Here is an 18,897-nt window from a genome sequence, read left to right on the forward strand (position 1 = left end):
TGGATATATTTAAAACTGCAAGTCATGTTTGATGCAGCTATTTTTTCTCGTGTGCGTCTCTCATCATTGTCTCTAGGGCCGCACAAAATGATGTGGCGAGCTACAATCGGCTCACGTGCCATGTGTTTGACAAGAGTGACCAATGGGATAATCCTAAAAAAGTAGAAATGGAAGTAACTTTGTCCTTTTGTGAAAGTGGATGTCATAAAAAATACAAAAGGGAATAGACTCATCAGAGGTGATTCAAACAACACTCGTCTTAACCTTTGTTGTCATTCTGCAGGTCGTCCAAGTAGAAATCGTTCTGCCGATTGCCCAGGACGAAAGCCATGAGCGACAGGACCAGGGCGTTGAGGATGCCCATGATGGCCAGCATGTAGGCCCAGCGTACTGAGCAGTCCCCAAGGGAGTACTTTGTCGTATGCTCCCCGCACATATCCCGGATGACCTCAGCATCCCATCCGTCAGGGAAAATCACACAGCCAAGGACCAGGCATACTCCTGGAGGAAGAGAAATAATTAGATGAGGACAAATATAAAAGAAGACTTTTGATGGCTTGGACTGAAATTGTTTTCTTTGTATGGAAAGTACATACTGTTGGTAGTGTAAGATACAGTGGTGCCCCTTTATAGGACACTTCTACACATGAGAATCTTGATACAAGAGTTTTCTTTTCAACAAAAACCTGGCTCGCTTTACGAAGAAAAGTCCAGTTCACGAGCAGTGCCAGAGGCGACTACTAGTGACAGCTTGAGACTCTCACTGCTAGTGACTATCTACCGCCATCAGCTCAGTCCAATTTACACATGCGGCACCCACCATCAGGCACTGATTCCGTGCCCTTGGTTAAAGCTGTAGAGTACCTTTAATCCACAGCAAGTTTATTTTAATCGCAACTCTGTCGCCCCATTTTAAAGAATCTCCTATTTGTGACGTTTGCGACATTAGCAATGAGTTCGGAAAGGGATACAGTAAGAGAATGATGACATTTTACATGAAGTAGTAACTTTTAGAAAAACATGGGCAAAGTGTTTTCGTGTGAGTGACCAAGCCAGGAAGTACAATCAGAAACCAGTGAGTGCCGACCACAAAGGCGTGGAATAATTTATGCAGCGCTTTGCTGCAATAATTTGGGAGGTTACATTCCTGATAGAGGGCAGCACGGCGGCGCAGTGGTTAGCGCTTGTGCGGCACAGTTCATGTCATGGTAACCTGTCGTGGGTTCAAATCCAGCTTCCGACTTTCTGTGCGGAGTTTGTATGTTCTCCCCGTGCTTGCATGGGTTTCCTCCGGGCACTCCGGTTTCCTCCCACATTCCAAAGACATGCATTTCAGGTGAATTGGCCGGTCCAAATTGTCCCTAGGTGTGAATGAGCGAATGAGTTGTCTGTCCCTGTGTGCCCTGTGATTGGCTGGCAACCAGTTCAGGGTGTCCCCTGCCCACTGCCCGATGATTGCTGGGATGGGCTCCAGCCCCCCGCGACCCTACTGAGGATAAGCGGTACGGCTAATGAGATGAGATGAGATGAGACATTCCTGATGCAAAAAAACAGCAAAGATAATGGATGAACCACAGAAGCTGGAATCTACAAAGGAAATAAGAGAGGTGCTGGCTAAGTGAGAAGAAGTTACTGCTTTAGTCACGTCTCCTTAATCACAATTATCTTCCGCATTTCTGGAACGTTTTGATGGGTAGGTATAGACAAATATTCTTGGATAAGTTTTTTTGTTTTTGTTTTTTAAAACACTTGTAGAAAGGGATAGGGTTGCGAGTTAAAGAATGTTGTGTCTTCACGTTCATATAACATTGCAGTAGTTTTTTTTTAAAGTGTAGAGTAAGTCCATATTTTCAAAAGTCATGTACCCCCCATCCCCTGTATTACTGCACCTCTGCATCACCCCCACACCTACATTATGGCAATTCGAGTCCCTCCATGGTAGTTGCTCATAATAAACTCGCATTTTAATTCATAATAACTGCTCATTAATCTTGCTGCTGTATTTTTTTATCTTTAATTACTATTTGAATATGTGTTTAGTGATGATTAAGATGTGTTTTATATCCATTTATGTTTCATTTTGATCCTTATGGGAGTCCGAAACTGGCCAATTGTTTTTTATTCTTTCATATCCGGAAAATGTGCTCATTACTCAAGCAATTCGATCACTTAAGCTTGTATGGAGAGGTACCACTGGACAAAGGATTTTAGATTCCAAATGGAAGCTCTCATTCACTTTTACACTGGTTGCACTGGTTCTGTCAAGAACCAGAATAGGATCAGGACCCAAACGCGTGACGTGACCTTTTATTTTACGGGAAATGGGGAGTCATGCACGTTAGGCACCAGTCTGGCATGAAATGACAGGAAGCCAGGGGCTGACGAGATCGATACCAATTGCCCAGGTAGATATCGGACAGATGGGGTCGATACCGGACAGGACGGGACAGAAAGGATTGAAAATGAAACAGGATATCGAAAATAAACAGGACAAATTAGACGGGAACGAAAACTGGAGAGAATAATGAACAGGACAAAAATAGTCGGGAACGAAACTGGAAACCGATGTTAAACAGGACAAAAATAAAGAAGAACAATAGAGTAAATACCAACAGGAAACAGGACTGAGTCAAAACCCACTTCTTGCGGGGCAGTGGTTCGTTGACGGACTGACAAAGGAAGAATGAGAGCACTGAGCTTAAATAGACGGAAAGCCAATATGTCAATGAGCCGCAATTTGCATATAAATTTGCTGTAGTGCGAAGCCCTGCCAAATCATTTAAAAACTAATCATTAAAATGTATTCTTCCAAAAGTAAAACTATATACTAGTAAACCACCAGTGATGTGTAGACTTTATGCCCACATCTGAAAGTTGCGGAGCTGACGTGACCCCCAGCAGCATAAGGGGTATGGAATATGGATGAGTGCATGTTCTCACAGGAAGAACATGAAAATCTATCTAAGTCGCCATGGTACCCAAGAACTTTAGCTGTCGTGCTTTCATTCGACACTGCTCGGCAAGAACATTCTGTAATGCATGCAACTTCTCTCTGTTAGTAAGCATAAATATTGCAGAGAAGCAATATTCTTTCATTGGACGTGCTTATGGATGTCAGGCAAAATACAACAATAACGCTGTCAGCTTTCTTTTCTTGAGCTCGCTGTAACTATGGTGATGCCCTATACTACAGAATATGGAACAAAATAGTTAGTCACACTACAGACTCCAATAACGAACACAGCAGCCCCTTGTACACTCATTGAATACAAAGTTACAACTTGCTCCAGACTGTAACTACTATCTTGTAAACATTTTATTGTCACTGGTGATTTCAATTATGCGTGTCCAAAGTATGTACTCCCTAAGTTCATTCGATACAGTACATGGACTGTTAAACCAGAGGAAATAAATTACTGGACATTGTGTATACCAGGGCAGCACGGCGACGCAGTGGTTAGCACGTGTGCGGTACAGTTCTAAGGTCTTGGGAACCTCCTGCGTGGGTTCAAATCCAGCTACCGGACTGACTGTGCGGAGTTTGTATGTTCTCCCCGTGCTTGCGTGGGTTTCCTCTGGGCACTCCGGTTTCTTCCCACATTCCAAAGACATGCATTTCAGGTGAATTGGCCGGTTCAAATTGTCCCTAGGTGTGAATGACCGAGCGACAATTTGTCACTATTTAATGATCCCGGAGGTGCAGAGCTGGTGCACTTTCCAGACAAAGAAAACAATTTCAGTACATGGTAACCAGTACTATCTGTTTTCCTTTGGAAGAATACATTTTAATGATTAGTTTTTAAATGATTTGTCAGGGCTTCGCACTACAGCAAATTTATATGCAAATTGCGGCTCATTGACATTTTGGCTTTCCGTCTATTTAAGCTCAGTGCTCTCATTCTTCCTTTGTCAGTCCGTCAACGAACCACTGCCCCGCAAGAAGTGGGTTTTGACTCAGTCCTGTTTCCTGTTGGTATTTACGGTATTGTTCTCGTTTATTTATGTCCTGTTTAACATCGGTTTCAGATTTACCTCGGCTGGCAACCAATTCAGGGTGTCCCCTGCCCACTGCCCGATGATTGCTGGGATGGGCTCCAGCACCCCTGCGACCCTACTGAGGATAAGCGGTGCAGCTAATGAGATGAGATGAGATGAGATATTGTATACCAACATCAAAATGCATACAAAGTTGCCACCCCTTCCCCATTTGGATGAAACCACCTCTGGCTTTCTTTGACCCCCAAATATAAACCCCTGAAGAGGAAGACAAATCGCGTGACAAGAAAAACTATGACATGGCCTGAGGCCGCTCTTTCTCAGGTGCAGGACTGCTTTAGACGGAGTTCCTGGGAGGTGTACACCAACATGGTAAAAACCTGTATGGACAATGTCACTGCGAATAAAAGTATCAGGGTCTTTACAAACAAAAACCCCTGGATGACTGGCAAAGTTTGTACTCTCCTTGAACACCAAACAGTGCCTTCAGGTCAGTGGAAAAAGGCTATTTACTTTGTGGCCAGGGCTGACCTGAAAGTGAGGCATTAAGGTTGCCAAGGCAGCCAATGCGAGGAGGATTGAGAACCAATTAAATCTCTATGTTTGTCTATATCTATCTATGTGTCTAACTTTCTCAATATCTATCTATCGATCTCTACACACACACACACACACATACATATATATATATATATATATATATATATATATATATATATATATATATATATATATATGAATCTTTATTGATCTCCATGTCGATCTATATCTATATCTCAATCCTTACCTTCCTACCTACTAACCTGTCTATTAGTCTGTTCATTCATCCACCCGTCCGTCTATTCATCTAGCTACCTATCTATCCATTGAAAGACCGTCAGTCACACAACTAGTCCCAATCGGTCTCATAGTGCAAAAAATGAAAAATATCTGCTGGAATCAGCTTACAAAAAAAAAAACACAGAGAAAGGTGTGTGCAGACAATTATAAAAGCATATACTGTGGTGCCCTGAACTCCATACGTGCAATTTAAACAAAAAAGGAATGTATACATTGCGTCTACGCCCCTTCATCAAAGTGAGCATCACCAAGGGGAGCCAATTGGTCCACATCCCACGCTCACCAGCTCTGCTTAAACAGCGTTCAGCCAGAAATTGCCTCAGGCCTTATAAGTAAAGCAATGGGATCCAGTGGGAGACGCTGAACATACATGGCAGCTGTCACACTCAATCTGCATTCAGGCCACGCCACGTCTTTTTCACAGCTAACGTCACCGGTGCCACTCTTAGAAAAGCAGATCAGATTTACCTCGGCTGTTGTTGAATCAATGCCAAGAAATGTCCGGTAAACTTGTCCACAGGACGTATTTGATGCAGGTTTTAAATTGTTTAGAGCTTAGCGGAAGAAACTGCCACTCCTGCGGACAAAGCTTGACTGACGAACCATGGTGGTGTGGTAGAAGATTGTTTTTAAGGGTTGTGATTTAAAATAGCACCCAATTATAGTTCATCCTCAGAAAATTTGTTTGGTGTAGTAGGTTTTTACAACCTGAGCCACAAAAAACCATTACAAGAGAGTGTCAATATAGCAACCTCCTCGGGTGGATGAAATCTGGTAGATTTATTGCTTAATACGCATTCCATTAACAAAACTTTATCAAAACTAAGTGTCTAGAGCAGTGGCATTGAAAGTTATGGAATAAATTACTTGAGGCCCTATTCACGAGGTTGCTCTGATGTCGGAAAGAAATCCTGAAAGACACTTTACCCATTCCCTCATCCCTGGCCAAATACTGCCTCCCTTCTTTTCTTCCTCTCATCTCTGCCATTATCCATTCTTTCCTTTTTCTGGTAATGTCCCCCGCAGCCTTCAAAATTGCTGCTGTTACACCTGTTCTAAAACATTAACTAGCTTCGTCCCATCTCCAACTTGCATTTCGGCTCCATAATTCCTTCAAAAAGTATTCTCCCCCCAACTCCATGCACATCTCATTTCGATTAGGTTGTTTCAGCCCTTCCAATCTGCACAGAAACTGCACTCAAAATACCAGTAATCTTCTCTCTGCAGCAGACTGGTTCACTTTTCATCCACATCCTTCTTGATCTGAGTGCTGCCTTTGATACCAACCCATCCTCCTTAGTAGACTCTCCTCAATTGGCATCAACCACAACCACCTCCAATGGTTCCATCCCTGTCTCACCAACCGTATTCAGTTCATACAACTCAAGTCCTTCTCCTCTGACCCCTGTTCAGTTATCACTGGTGTGCCTCAGCACTCTGTCCTGAGGCCCCTCCTCTTCACGACCTACCTCCTTTACTTGTTGTATGTTCTTATTTTTTTCTCTTATTGATATCACTGTTATATTCTGTGTAAAGCGACCTTGGGTGGAAATCAAATTTATATTGGTATTATTGTTATTGCTATTGTTATCATTATCATTATTATTGTTATTATTATTATTAACTTTATGGAAATCCTAAATTAAAACAGAATTGAACCTAAATTATTACCCAATAATAATAATAATAATAATAATAATACCCATAATGGTAATGTGTTGATAGAATGCAGGTTAATATTAGGTTTATACTATATGAACTTAAAACATCCACCTGTTTTTTATCCATGGAAATGATATGAGTGTTTTAGTTTTGAAGAGAATTTAATTCACTGTCCACAGATGTGTTGGTTGTTACCTGAGACTTGGGAAAGGGGTTCTTTATAAATGGCCACCCTTTCAGATGGATAAAAAGAGTGCATTTGCTGTTTAATTCATATACCACTACTGCAAATAGTAACCAGTTTATTAATGTGAAGATAAGGTGTTTTGTTGACTTATCTAACAAATTTCAGAATGTGTTACATACACAGGACTTGAGCTGCCCACACACATGCAACATTTAAAGGAACTAATATAGTTATTTAGGAATCTTTGCGTGTTTTGCAACTTTCGCTGCTTCTTGGTGGTGGAATTTATTTTCTCAGTGTCAGGTCATGTAGTTTGTTCACAAGCGATTACACGTTTTCTATACCCTTTCCCTAATAACTTATTCAGCTTGTCCCACATACCCTGTGTCAACAAATTGGCAAAAACAGGGCTGCAGGGCATGCCATCTGTATGTTGTAGTACAACAGCAAACAGCAAAGTGAAGTAACAAGACTTCATTTCAAAACTATAATGTAAATATAAACATGGAAGTGTGTTTCTGTTCACCTTTTGAATTCAAAGCTTGGTTAGTCTTCGACCGGAGATTTTTTTGATCCCAGTTCTTAGTATCAGAAACAAATCCTTATATCGAGCACCCCTGCCTCAGTTCTGGGTTCTGCCCCATATGGGTTGACTTGTTAAGTAAGGTGATGTACCCATGTGGGGAAGCAGGAACCAACGGCAGGGGTGCTCAAAAAGAAGACTTGTATTTTACAAAAGATCGTACAAAGTGACAAACATGGTAGAGGGAATGCAAATGAAGTGACGATGTATGCTGTTAAATATGTCCTTATAAAGGGATAGTGATAATTAGGGACAGGTGTGTGGATATTGGAAACACCTGTGCCAAGTTACAAACACATTTGGCACCCCCTGGTGGAAGGAGGTGCCTCAGATCCTAACACCGTCCACAAAACCTAGCAACAGTGTCACGAAAAAAAAAGAAATTCATTAGGTTTGCGGTGGAATTGGGTGACATTTACGATTCCCTGTGAAGACCCTCACTTCACCTTTACCATCAATCACAAGTCAATGGTGGGCGGTGCACTCGTGGCCACAGATGAGGGAGAATACTAGATTAGTCAGCAGCACATTCGAGCAAGGATGCCCTCAAAGTGCGACTGCTCTCCACTCCAAATCATTTCAGACGTAATGAGGGAATGCATTGAGAAGGGATATAATGACGGTATTACAGTAAGTAATGAGAGAAAAGAGGACCAACACAAGTCGTCATCCTGGGAAATCAGTGTGTTATTAGCTTCTCTTTATGGCCTCTGAACTAGATCGAAACATAGACGTGCAATGAGAAAAATCCTTTACAGAGTAATGAGCATCAGGTAGCATGTTTTATGGGATTTTGATGATCGTGCGCTACATGAAAGTCCTCCTGAGTCCCTTGGAGTTTTTTGGAGAAGGCAAGGAAGTTGCCAAGCATCCGGAAGGAGCGGACATATCCGCCTCAGGGCAGCTCATTTACCAAGTGCTTTTCTTTGTTTATTTCCTGTTTCTGTTCCAAAACAACCACTTTTGTACATCAACTGTTAAATCCACGCAAACATTTTTACACTTAACACAAAAAGGTTTGTCTTTTCACTCAAAGGTTAATTACTGCGTTCTTTTAGGGAACTCCAAATTAAAACTCGTATTTTTACTTTTAGGATGGATTTCACCATTGATTTGGTTATTTTAGTCTAAAACAGTTCTGTAATTATAAACACACACAGGAGATAATTAAATTACCTCGGGCATTCTTTAAGCGTTTCTTCTATCCCAACCAAGCATATACAGTTTTTTTTCCTACTGTTTTTTTTCCAATGGCATAGTTTCCAGTGTCTATCCCAGCTGGAGGAATAGGGCATACCTAAAAATACATTTTTAGTTTATTTCTATTTAAAATAAATGAAGGATAATGTTGCACGTTTATCACGGTGACCCCATACAGTACCTTGCCTGAGTAGAAAAAAAGGAAAAGAAGAGTTATTATAATTATTTTATTATAATCAAGTTTATTGCCTACTTTTTCCGAAGCAATACTAACTCTTGAGTAATAAACAAAAAACAAGTAAAGATGGAACTAGTACTGTACATACTCCGAATATCCCTCATGGCAAACAATTCTAAGAAGAGGTCTATTACCCCTCATGAGTGCATTGTCAGGGAACCACTCTGGAAGGTGTGGGAGCACAGTGCAGAAACACAGAATAGCATAGTAATGAAGGTTTTTTATTTGGACAGGGTTTGGTACACGGAAATTCAGAAAGTGATGCAACAATGATAGCCGAAGACGCAGGGGAAGGGTTGCTGTTCCAGTAAACCCAATAAGCAAATCAAACAGTCCAATAGTTCATCAGGCAGTACTCGTGATGTGTATTAATTTTTGGGGGTATTTATTGGATGTCCCTTGACATGATACCTGGCTAAAGATACTCACAAAGACCTAAAGGGAGACTGTGTATATTTTTACGGAAATCGGTTAAGCTAAATAAATCACAAGCAAATACACACACACACGAAATAGGTTTATAAAGTAGTTTAGATTAGTTGGATTCTTTAGAGATGTACGGCCAAAACGAATATGTTATTATTACACCATGAGTGAAAACTGGGGTTGAAACTATGCTCTATATATTCTGGGCCGGACAGACTATATTTGTACATGACTTCAGCTTCTCATGCATAAAAACTGGAAAGTCCAAGAGAAGATCCATATAGCCCTTCATTTATCTTTGAGTTAGATGTGCTCATTTCTGGTTCATTCCCAATCCCTCCTCTTGGGACTCAAACATTGCACTGCCGAAGTGCCAAAGAGCAAGACATCAATTAATAGATCTGACAGAGAGCGCTAAGCCACGCCTATCATAGTTATGATTTCCATGTATCGCACACGGAGCAAACAGGGCGGCCTAAACAATAGCGAGGGACCCTTCAGTCGCTATTCCTGTTGGCATAGCCATATCATTTATTCTTTATGATGCAAACTTATCTAAAAAGACAGTAGAAAAGGGTCTCAATTATTATACACAGAGTTATAATCATGGCATCAAGGTGTCTAAAGACGCTAAAAACCTTTTAAAGGTGGATGTAAAATGTTGGCGATCGATGAGGAAGTCAGAAGCCCCGTTCCAACTAAGCATAGAAATAAATTCAGATTGCGAGAGATAATGGATATAGAATGAGTGACCCGTTACATCATATTGACAAAACGAGTGGTGCCATCTCTACCCGTTCTGAGTCTCCGGTGAGAAACATATGGAAACTACATCACGAGCCTCACAAACCGGATATACCAGATAACGAACTGCACATCCTATCCATCCCATAATTTACAAGTTTTACTTTAATTACGAAATGCCACCTTAGGTTGTATTTGTTACTGTCATATGCTAGCAAGGTATGCTAATGAGGGAGTAGTGATACACTCAAAAAGAGTGGAAGTGAAGCGGCTGCAGTAACTTAGAAGGTTATCTCCTGGACAACTCACTGACCCAACAGCAGCGTAAAGGAAAAAAACACCTCCTGTAGAACAAATAACTTTGGGTTCCCATTGATCTCACGCACATTGAGTTGATCGAGAAGCCGCTAGCATGCCATGCTTGACTTTGATGCAAGAGGGGCTGGGCTGTCGTCTGCCTCGCGTTCTGATTGGCTAAAACCAAGCACAGTCTATTTATTACAGACGTTGCCCTACTTACGAACGAAAAAGGTTCCGGACAATCATTCTTAAGATGAATTTGTTCGTGAGTTGCATCAGTGTTATATTTTGTATGTTTGAGGTTTATATAAGTATGTTTAAGGCTTCTAAACATAACCTGTATTATTTTGTACTGACAAATAAGCATTTCATAAAATAATATGCTCTATAAAGATTAATAAAGTGACATTTACCTTACCTTTGGAAGATGAGCTTATAGAGTTAGGTGACTTCCTCCTCCGTGGTAAAAAGTGGCCGAAAATATGTGTTCCGACAGTTTCTCAACCGCATCAACCTTTCTTATTCCGCTTTCATTTCAAAAGAAACGGCTCGCCTCTTCTTTACACTTTACACCAACTATATTGAGTGGATGTACGAGATATTAAACAAAAACGTCAAAGTTCTACAGTACACACAGGTATGTTTACACACGAACCAGCAAGTAGAAGCCGGATTTCTTCTTTGGAGTGGATGCTGGGTGACCTCTCACAGCGGCGCAAAGAAGCACTACAGTAACGTCCTGCACTTGGATAAAGGTGCACACATTACAAAATCTAACTTACAGCAATGTCCGGATATTTTTCGACATCCCGAAAAAAATGTTCGTATCTACAGTTTTACATCAGTCGAATGATCGTACGTAGGGAAGCATCTGTACCAGCAGCCCATGCATGCATATTCGCCATTTCATCTAAGGATTTGGACAAAATAGTAAGTGTGACATGAAATCTATGTCCTCTAGTTCCAATTCAAGTGTCTAAAGTGGGCACCAGCGAGCTAAGAATAAAATGAGAGAAAAGCCCTTTGAAGTGTGAGGGGGTTTCCCAGCTTCCTCCCCTTGCAATCTCTGAAGACGCTGCTTTCTGAACATCAAAGTTGTCAAGCGAGAGGATCGAAACAGCACGCGGTAGGAAAAACGGGACGAGCCGGACGCCATATGCTCTCATGTCTTTTTTCATCTCGCCTCATCGCCCCCGATCTTCTCACAAGCTATCAGCTGTTTGCGACAGGGCTTCAAAGACCAGCACACTTATGAGAGCATTTGGAAAAAAAAACGTGATTGAGAATAAGTTGTGATCCAACTAGTTCAATATTCTGCCTACCAATCTATTTATAGCACATCAAGGATATTTCTAGCACTGTTATGTAACAATTTTGACAGACTTTCTTTTCCTCAGACGTTCTAATTCTGGTTACACAGCCCAAAGTTGTTATATAAGACTTCTAAAATTATTTCTTGCATTCTAAATTTAAGTATGCGTGCACAATATTTCTGAAGCAAGAAACTGTGAATGGTAGAATGTGAGAATGGCAGCATGCCGTGTGAAGAAAAACATGTTTTTTAGATTAGATTAGATTAGCTAAGTTTAAGATTTAGATTTAGATTAGATTTAGATTTGATTTGGATTAATATGAGATCTATTAGATTTACATAGGATAGATTTAGATAGATTACATTAAGATTGGATGGATTAGTTAATGTACCCCATTTGTTCACAGAAATCCTATTAAAACAATAGTTAAAGAAAACATTGAAAATAACAGTGAAAAAACACAGTTACAGTTACAGTGGAGCCTAAGTTGCACTTTTTGCATCATACGTAACAGCCACGTTTTATAAAAACATTACTTTAATCCTTAAATTTAGTAGAAACTCAAAATAGGGAGAGAAGACAACCCTGTATTTTGAACTTGCAAGTAGGACAGTGAGAGAAGCCTTGAGATAAGAGAGTCCAAACTTTTCAAAATTCTAAACTTTCCATTTTAAAGAAATATGTGTAAGGTGGCTTCTTTCTATCAAACCAGTTATACAAATAGAACAATTGTTTACCCAAATTAAAGTCAGAAAGTCCAGCTTGATGGTTTTATTAAAATAAATAAAGAAGGATACAAATGCTTTTAGTTTTTGGCACGTGCATGACTAGAACAAATCCTGCAGTTGGAATGGATGTTTTTGGGGACAAAATGGCGTTGAGGCATGGGTGAGGGTACAACTGAAGAAATGGGATCCATTAAAAATTGAAGAATTTCTTGATTTTTTTGATTACACTTGTTGTCATTTGTCAAACGCCGGAATGGCGCGCTATTTTTGTTTTTTTGGTTAAATGATTATTGACTTTTGGACGAAAAACAAAAACCAGAAGGAATTTTTACTTATCAATGGTAAAAGAGTCAAGCAGGTGGAACATTTCAAACTTCTCGGGACTTTTATTTCAGAAGATCTAAGCTGGGCACTGAACTCGGAGAAAATTCTAAAGAAGGCACGCCAAAGAACTTTCTTCCTAAGGAAGTTGAACTCCTACGATGTTCATCAGGAAATCCTAGTTAATTTTTATCGTGCGATTATTGAAAGTGTTTTAGCAAATTCTATTATTGTTTGGTTTGGTCGAATCACAAAGAAAGATCTGTCAAAGTTCAATTCTGTAATCCGCACAGCGGCAAAGATTGTGGGCACCGGTTTGCCATCCCTGGAATCTATATATAATGCTAGAGTTTTGAAACGTACCTCAAATATTCTTAAGGATGAGAGTCATCCTGGTAATGATCATTTTCATCTATTAAGGAGCGGTAGACGCTTGAAGTCATTCAGGGGTACTAAAAGGTTTACAAACATTTTTTACCCAAGTGCTGTCCGAATCTTTAATAATTGTAAATTGTAATTTCTGTTTTTCGTTTTATATTCTGAATGTTGAATGTTGTTAAATTTTTAAATTCTTACTTGAGCCGAGACAACGAGACGATTTCCGATGATTTTTATGTGAAGATTATTGGTTGAATAAACTAAACTGACAAATGTATTTGCTAACAACTATTTTGAAAGGTCTATTTGTAGCTCCATTGCTTCCACAGTTTGGTGTGGACGTTTTCTTCTATTTATTTTGTTAAGTGTCTCTTTAGGATAGTTTTTGGGGGTGAGCTCCAAGGTGGGTTGGTGCGTCGATTTGTGGCTGGATGATGGCTCCCGTAATGGCGCGCTATTTTTGGTTGTCGGTAAAGCACGAACGAGTTATTCAGGATGTAGTATCAGTATTGTGACACAAATGCCGCCACCCGTCAATGCCAAAGTCTAGCTTTTGACGCTTTACACCGAAAAACAACAGCGACCAGGTGATAACGGTGCTTTATCTAAGTTAGATCGTGGGGTCTCTTCCTGTTACTCCTAACCTCAAAAACCAGTACTATCTGTTTAATGCAGGGAAGCAAACACAAACCCAAATAAGTGTCCTGGAGAGGGATGAGTGCCGCCAGGCCTTACTTGCTCAAGACAAACCATAGGAAGTGGCGACCCCACAGACTATGATGTTAAGGGATCCGTGAACCGTAAAATATAGTGTGTGAGGAAACCAGAAGGTTGAAGGTCTAGAGATACTGTAAATCAACAACAACAAAGTAGTCAGCATTTTTCAGGTATTGGTCCTCCTTCAGACCATAAATGTCTCAAATTCCCACTAACTTGTGTGCATATGAACATGGAGACATAACAATTTCCTGGTAGTGATTAAATAAATGTGTCTAAACTCTGGCCTCTCTTTGCTACTGTTGTCTAGACCTTGGCTTGCTGTCCTCCATCCGTCTAATGGATGGCACAATTTTTATCAGAGTTAGGATCAGGCTTGGCATTTTTGTGTATAGTGTGTATCCGTGTGTTCACTGTCTGTGAGAATGCACTATGCTAGATATGTTAAACATACGGCCCGCGGCCCAGACACGTTGAAAGTTTTACTCCAGCCTGCCGTAAATGTCAAAAAAGGAAGCGAGTCTCTAGGTCAGGCTTGTCCAAAGTCTGGCCTGGGGGGCAGTTACGGCGTGTGGTCAGAATTTAACTGGCTCATGGCCTCTGTTATAAAATGAATAGTGTTTGACCGGCCAGTAATGTTTATTGCAGTATAAAAAAAAAATCTATCAAAAGTTACTATTTTTAAAATTAAAGCAAACCAACTGATTTATCTGGCCCCTAGAGGGCAGTAAAGGATAAGTAAGCCTTGCCCAGTCGCTTGATCTGTTGTAGTCTAATGTTTAGGGTGCACTGCTAAAACGTGTATTATGTGTTTCTTTTGTCATTTATACTCTAATTATATATATTATCATATATTCTTTCATAGGTCCCACTTGAGTTTGTATAGTGTGGTGAGTTGGTTCATGTCTAAAACTGCAATCACTGTGTTACAACCAGTAACCGTATTCAATGCCAAATATGAAAATAGTTTTTTTCCTGTTGTTTGTGAAATATAATGCTTGGCATCTATGATATTATGTAGGATAGGCTACTAAGGCATACAACTAAAAACTTTTCTCAGTAACGATTACTCTATTGCTTTAATAATACAATTTTGTACCTCAAATGTCTTTACAACATGATGCTTTACTTCGCTACTTATTGAAAGCAGATCATAAATTACACAAAGTCCCTTCAAGGATTATTTTTTTGAATTTCACAATACGTTTAAAAAAATGATGGAATAATATTTGTATTTTTTTAATTGTTTCGGATCAAAATGAGAAAAGTTATCGTTCAAATAAGGTAACATTTTGTGGGAATAGGGTAAAAAAAGTTATTTTGTCTCGTTCGATGTGTTTATTTTTGTAAAGTTGTAAATTCTAATCATTATTTTTTTTCAAGGTGAGTGATGTCTGCACCATAGGCACTATAGGTAACATTGATACCTTATTTTCTTCAGAAATGGATGTAGTGGGGTAAATGAGTTGTTCCATGATTTAAAGGTAATCAAAGTATCATGGTGTAAACATCCCTGAGCTGGTTTGTAGCTCTTTATTTGGGCACAGCACCAAAAGAACAATATTATCCACTAATTAACTAAAGGATATAACAAAGTATTTGTACAAAAAAACAATACAATAATATAATACTTAAACATGTGGCTGAAGGGAGTAGGCTGAAGCCAAAGTTTTTAAGTGTCTAGCCCTATTTCCATTTTCCATTGTAGGGAAGACATTCAAAATAAAAATAAAAAAACAGGAAAACAGAACGTTAATCCTCAAAAGAGAAATTAAAGAAATATATTTACATTTCGAACTCAAAATAATATCCCTAGTGGCTCCTATAATATAGAATACCCATAGGAATTCTCTGTAAATTAATCTTCTTCAGCATAGTTATTTAAAATAAGTATAGTATATAATTTTTAGAATTTATATAAACAAGGACATTTTTAAAGTCATCATCTAAATCGAGTACCTTTTCAAGTCGCACAATGGCATTTCAATTTTGTAAGAGAATATTAAACCTTGGAGTTCAGGATTCCCCTGAGATGATGAATATCTGCTCTGTAAATAAAAAAAATTCAGATTTTTTTTAAAGTAATATACTCTCCTTTCATTCGATAAATCTGAGAATGGTATTTTTTTTCTTTTTGGCTCAAAACTTGTCCTGAGGGTGGAATAGTGGGTCCTGAGGTCAGATCAGTTGCGAACAGAATTTAGGCAGAATTACTCACCATCTTGTTGCTACGGGTCCCACCAAAAACCTTGTGAGAGATTGGGTAAAATAAAGAGAACAAAAATGGTGTAGTTTGGTAACCTTGAGTTTTCGTAGTTTTTATCTTGTTTGTGCTCCTCGTAGCGCCCTTTTTCATTTGCACAGCATCAACAACATATAGTGGTCAAATAATACACACTGTCCCTTTACCCCTCTAATGTGCTACTGCCACAAACTGCTCATATTTTATAAAAGTGGTTAGGGTGAATATTATCTGTTATGTTCATGCTCATAGTAAATTTACATACATTATATTTCTCATATTGCTGATAACACGCACACAAATGCACAGGGGACAGACAATGCAAAGAAGGGTCAAAGAAATGTATTATTTATGTGCTGAGTTATTTTTAGAATCACCCCATTGACTTGAGAATTATTTATTAAGCAGCTGATTATTAAAACATGTACGTTTGGTTGAGAAAAGCCATCCGGAAATCTCAGAGATGAGGGGAAAGAAAAGGTGTGAGGTGTGTGTGTTTGAGGAGGTGCATGGTGTTCCCCACAGGAATCGCTTCCCCTCTCTCTTTGTAATTCTATATTTAACTCAACCACTGCAGAATGTATTGAACTGTGAGCACATTTGTTTACATACATGTGCTAGGCCTGCACACTTGCATTCAGGCATGGACACAAACACATACTGTATACCACACACGTTGGAGTAAAAGGCCCGCGGGCCACATCAAGCCCCTGAAAAGGTTTTCTACGGCCCCGGTTATGTTTTTGATTCCTTTTCCTATCATACACAAGGAATCCTGTATTTTTATTTAACTGTACAGTAATCCCTTGTTTTTCACGGGGGTTACATTGCAAAAAAACGTCTATGATTTATTTATTTATTTACTAAATAATCTACTACTTTTATACATTGAAACCAAATGGAGGTAAACCAAGAAAACAAGGTTTCAACGGCCACAATTTGTAAATAGCCAAGACCCCATCGAATGCAAACCAAAGCTTGGGACAGTGGTTGACCTGAAAAAGACCTAGAATGCCCCAATAAGTTGAAAAGTTTCTATAAAAACGGTCATATCATGAATATTAGATTTTTGTTGTTTTTTTTTCTAGTTGAGAAATTAACAAAGTTTATACTAATCTTGTAAAAAGGTTGGCAAAAACAGCTGATGGACTAATGGCCCTGTGAACCGATCACTATATATAACCGATCACTAGGGCCTGCAACGCCTTCACTGCTGGCTTAAGAAATATCTGAATCAAGTGATGTTACTAGCGTTTGGTCCATCAATGTCAAGATTTGCCCATTGCCCTCACATGTGCCCACTTGTTTTGGTCCAGCTCCTGCTCGTTTCCTGATTAGTTCCCCTCCTGTTTAAACTCAGTACGCTCATTCACTCCTGGTCAGTCCGTCAGCAAACCTCCGCACATGCAAAGAAAGCACTTTTTGACACTGGCTCCCGTCTGTCCCGTTCTATCCTGTTTTTTTCTCATCTGCCTCTGGCTTCCCAAATGTCTCCGGCTACCTGACTTGATTCCTTCCTCCGAGCACGCTCTGATCTCCCATCCCGGCTGCCCGACTTGTTGTTGTCCACCGACCACGCTACGATCTTCCGTCCCGGCTGCTCGACTCATTTCCGCCCTCCCACCACGCTCCGAGCTCACGAGAGCTTCCTGCTTCTCCTGCCCAGCGATCACCGAATCGCTGGCATTGGTTTTCCTGTACCTGACTTCTCCACTTCCGCAATAAAGCTTGGTGTGAAACGTAACGCGTTTGGGTCTACCGTCTGTTCTGGTTCTGACAATCAATGCTTATTTGAAAATTCCAAATTGTATGTCTTATCATTGTTTCTCCCTGGTTGTGCTGCTTCCACTCTGTTATTCCATATTCAAGCATTTCACCAATCACATTTCAGCCATTAGTTGTTGTTAGGCTAAGAAATCTAGTCAGAGGCCTTTCATAGTAAATCCTGAAAGCCGTGTTCCGTGGTTGCAGATTTACTGTCAAATCATTCTCAAGACGAACTTTTCAAGAAAGGCTAGAAATCATTAAGAAAAGGTCAGACACTCTGAAGTGAGCTAGCGGGAAAAGGTTTTGTCTGCCACTTTCAGGCCTAGAGGTAAGATCTTAAGCCGGAGCCTGACCAAAACTGAAATTCACCTCAAACTGCCGGACACGTCACTAATTCAGACTGAAGCTGAGGCCTAGGTGTGAAATGCATAGCCCGCCACTGCTATATAAGTGATCACATACAGTTACCCTTCACAATCGGAACAAAATAGCACAAACTCAATTTCCAGAACCTTTAAACGGATGCTGCGGAAAATTAAAACAAAATCCTCAGATATCCATTAGAAGCTAAGGATTAGCTAGGATCAAGCGTTTTTGACGTCAAATCGAATGACACCCAACTAAATAACAAGCAGTAAAGTGTATTTATCCTAAAGTAATGTATTTAATTTCAGATTTTATTTAATCTGGTTTATTTCTAATGAAAATGGTAACCATGTAAGGTTTTTTTCCATGAAGGAAAATTGTAGAAGAGGATCCAGAGAACAGGGTGTCAGCTTATAATTGAATAGATGGATATGAATAATAATAATGGAAATATATTATAAAGAACTCTCCAAAGAAGTCTACCACTTCTCTCCGCAGGCTGCAAAATGTACGTGTATGTATACGATAAAGACAGGAAATTAAAAAAATTGATTGTAAATTGTTGGTATAGTTTATGTTGTGCCAGGTGATTAAGATAGCACTAAAAGGCTCACTGGAATTTTTAGACTGATTCCAAAGATGATATACCACAACCAAGGTGACATAAAAAAAGAGATGGTTGCTCATATATCATACAAATCCCAGTCACAAATTTGCATGTACTTAACCATAAAACATAATCCAAAACAATTTGCACTGGTCAGACAGACCCAAATGCAAGACAAAGGAGTTTAAACACAATGATGCAAACAAACCCAAACAGGTGGCGTTTAAAAGCAACATGAGAATCACTGCTGACAAGGAATAGCGGGACTGGGATTGAGAGAGA

General features: G+C 39.7%; 1 protein-coding gene across 1 annotated transcript in view; it reads right to left on the reverse strand.

Annotated features, from left to right (window-relative positions):
- Positions 1-18,897, reverse strand: part of LOC148369792 (LHFPL tetraspan subfamily member 4 protein-like) — a 44,552-nt gene that overhangs the window by 11,437 nt on the left and 14,218 nt on the right. Inside the window, exon 2 of the mRNA XM_088331989.1 lies at positions 265-501. Within this exon, the coding sequence (XP_088188115.1) occupies positions 265-501 (237 nt within the window). The remainder of the gene's footprint in view (positions 1-264; positions 502-18,897) is intronic.

Source organism: Urocampus carinirostris, chromosome 3 (genome assembly GCF_059441175.1).
Source record: "Urocampus carinirostris isolate Australia breed hairy pipefish chromosome 3, RoL_Ucar_1.0, whole genome shotgun sequence".
Lineage (NCBI taxonomy): Eukaryota > Metazoa > Chordata > Actinopteri > Syngnathiformes > Syngnathidae > Urocampus > Urocampus carinirostris.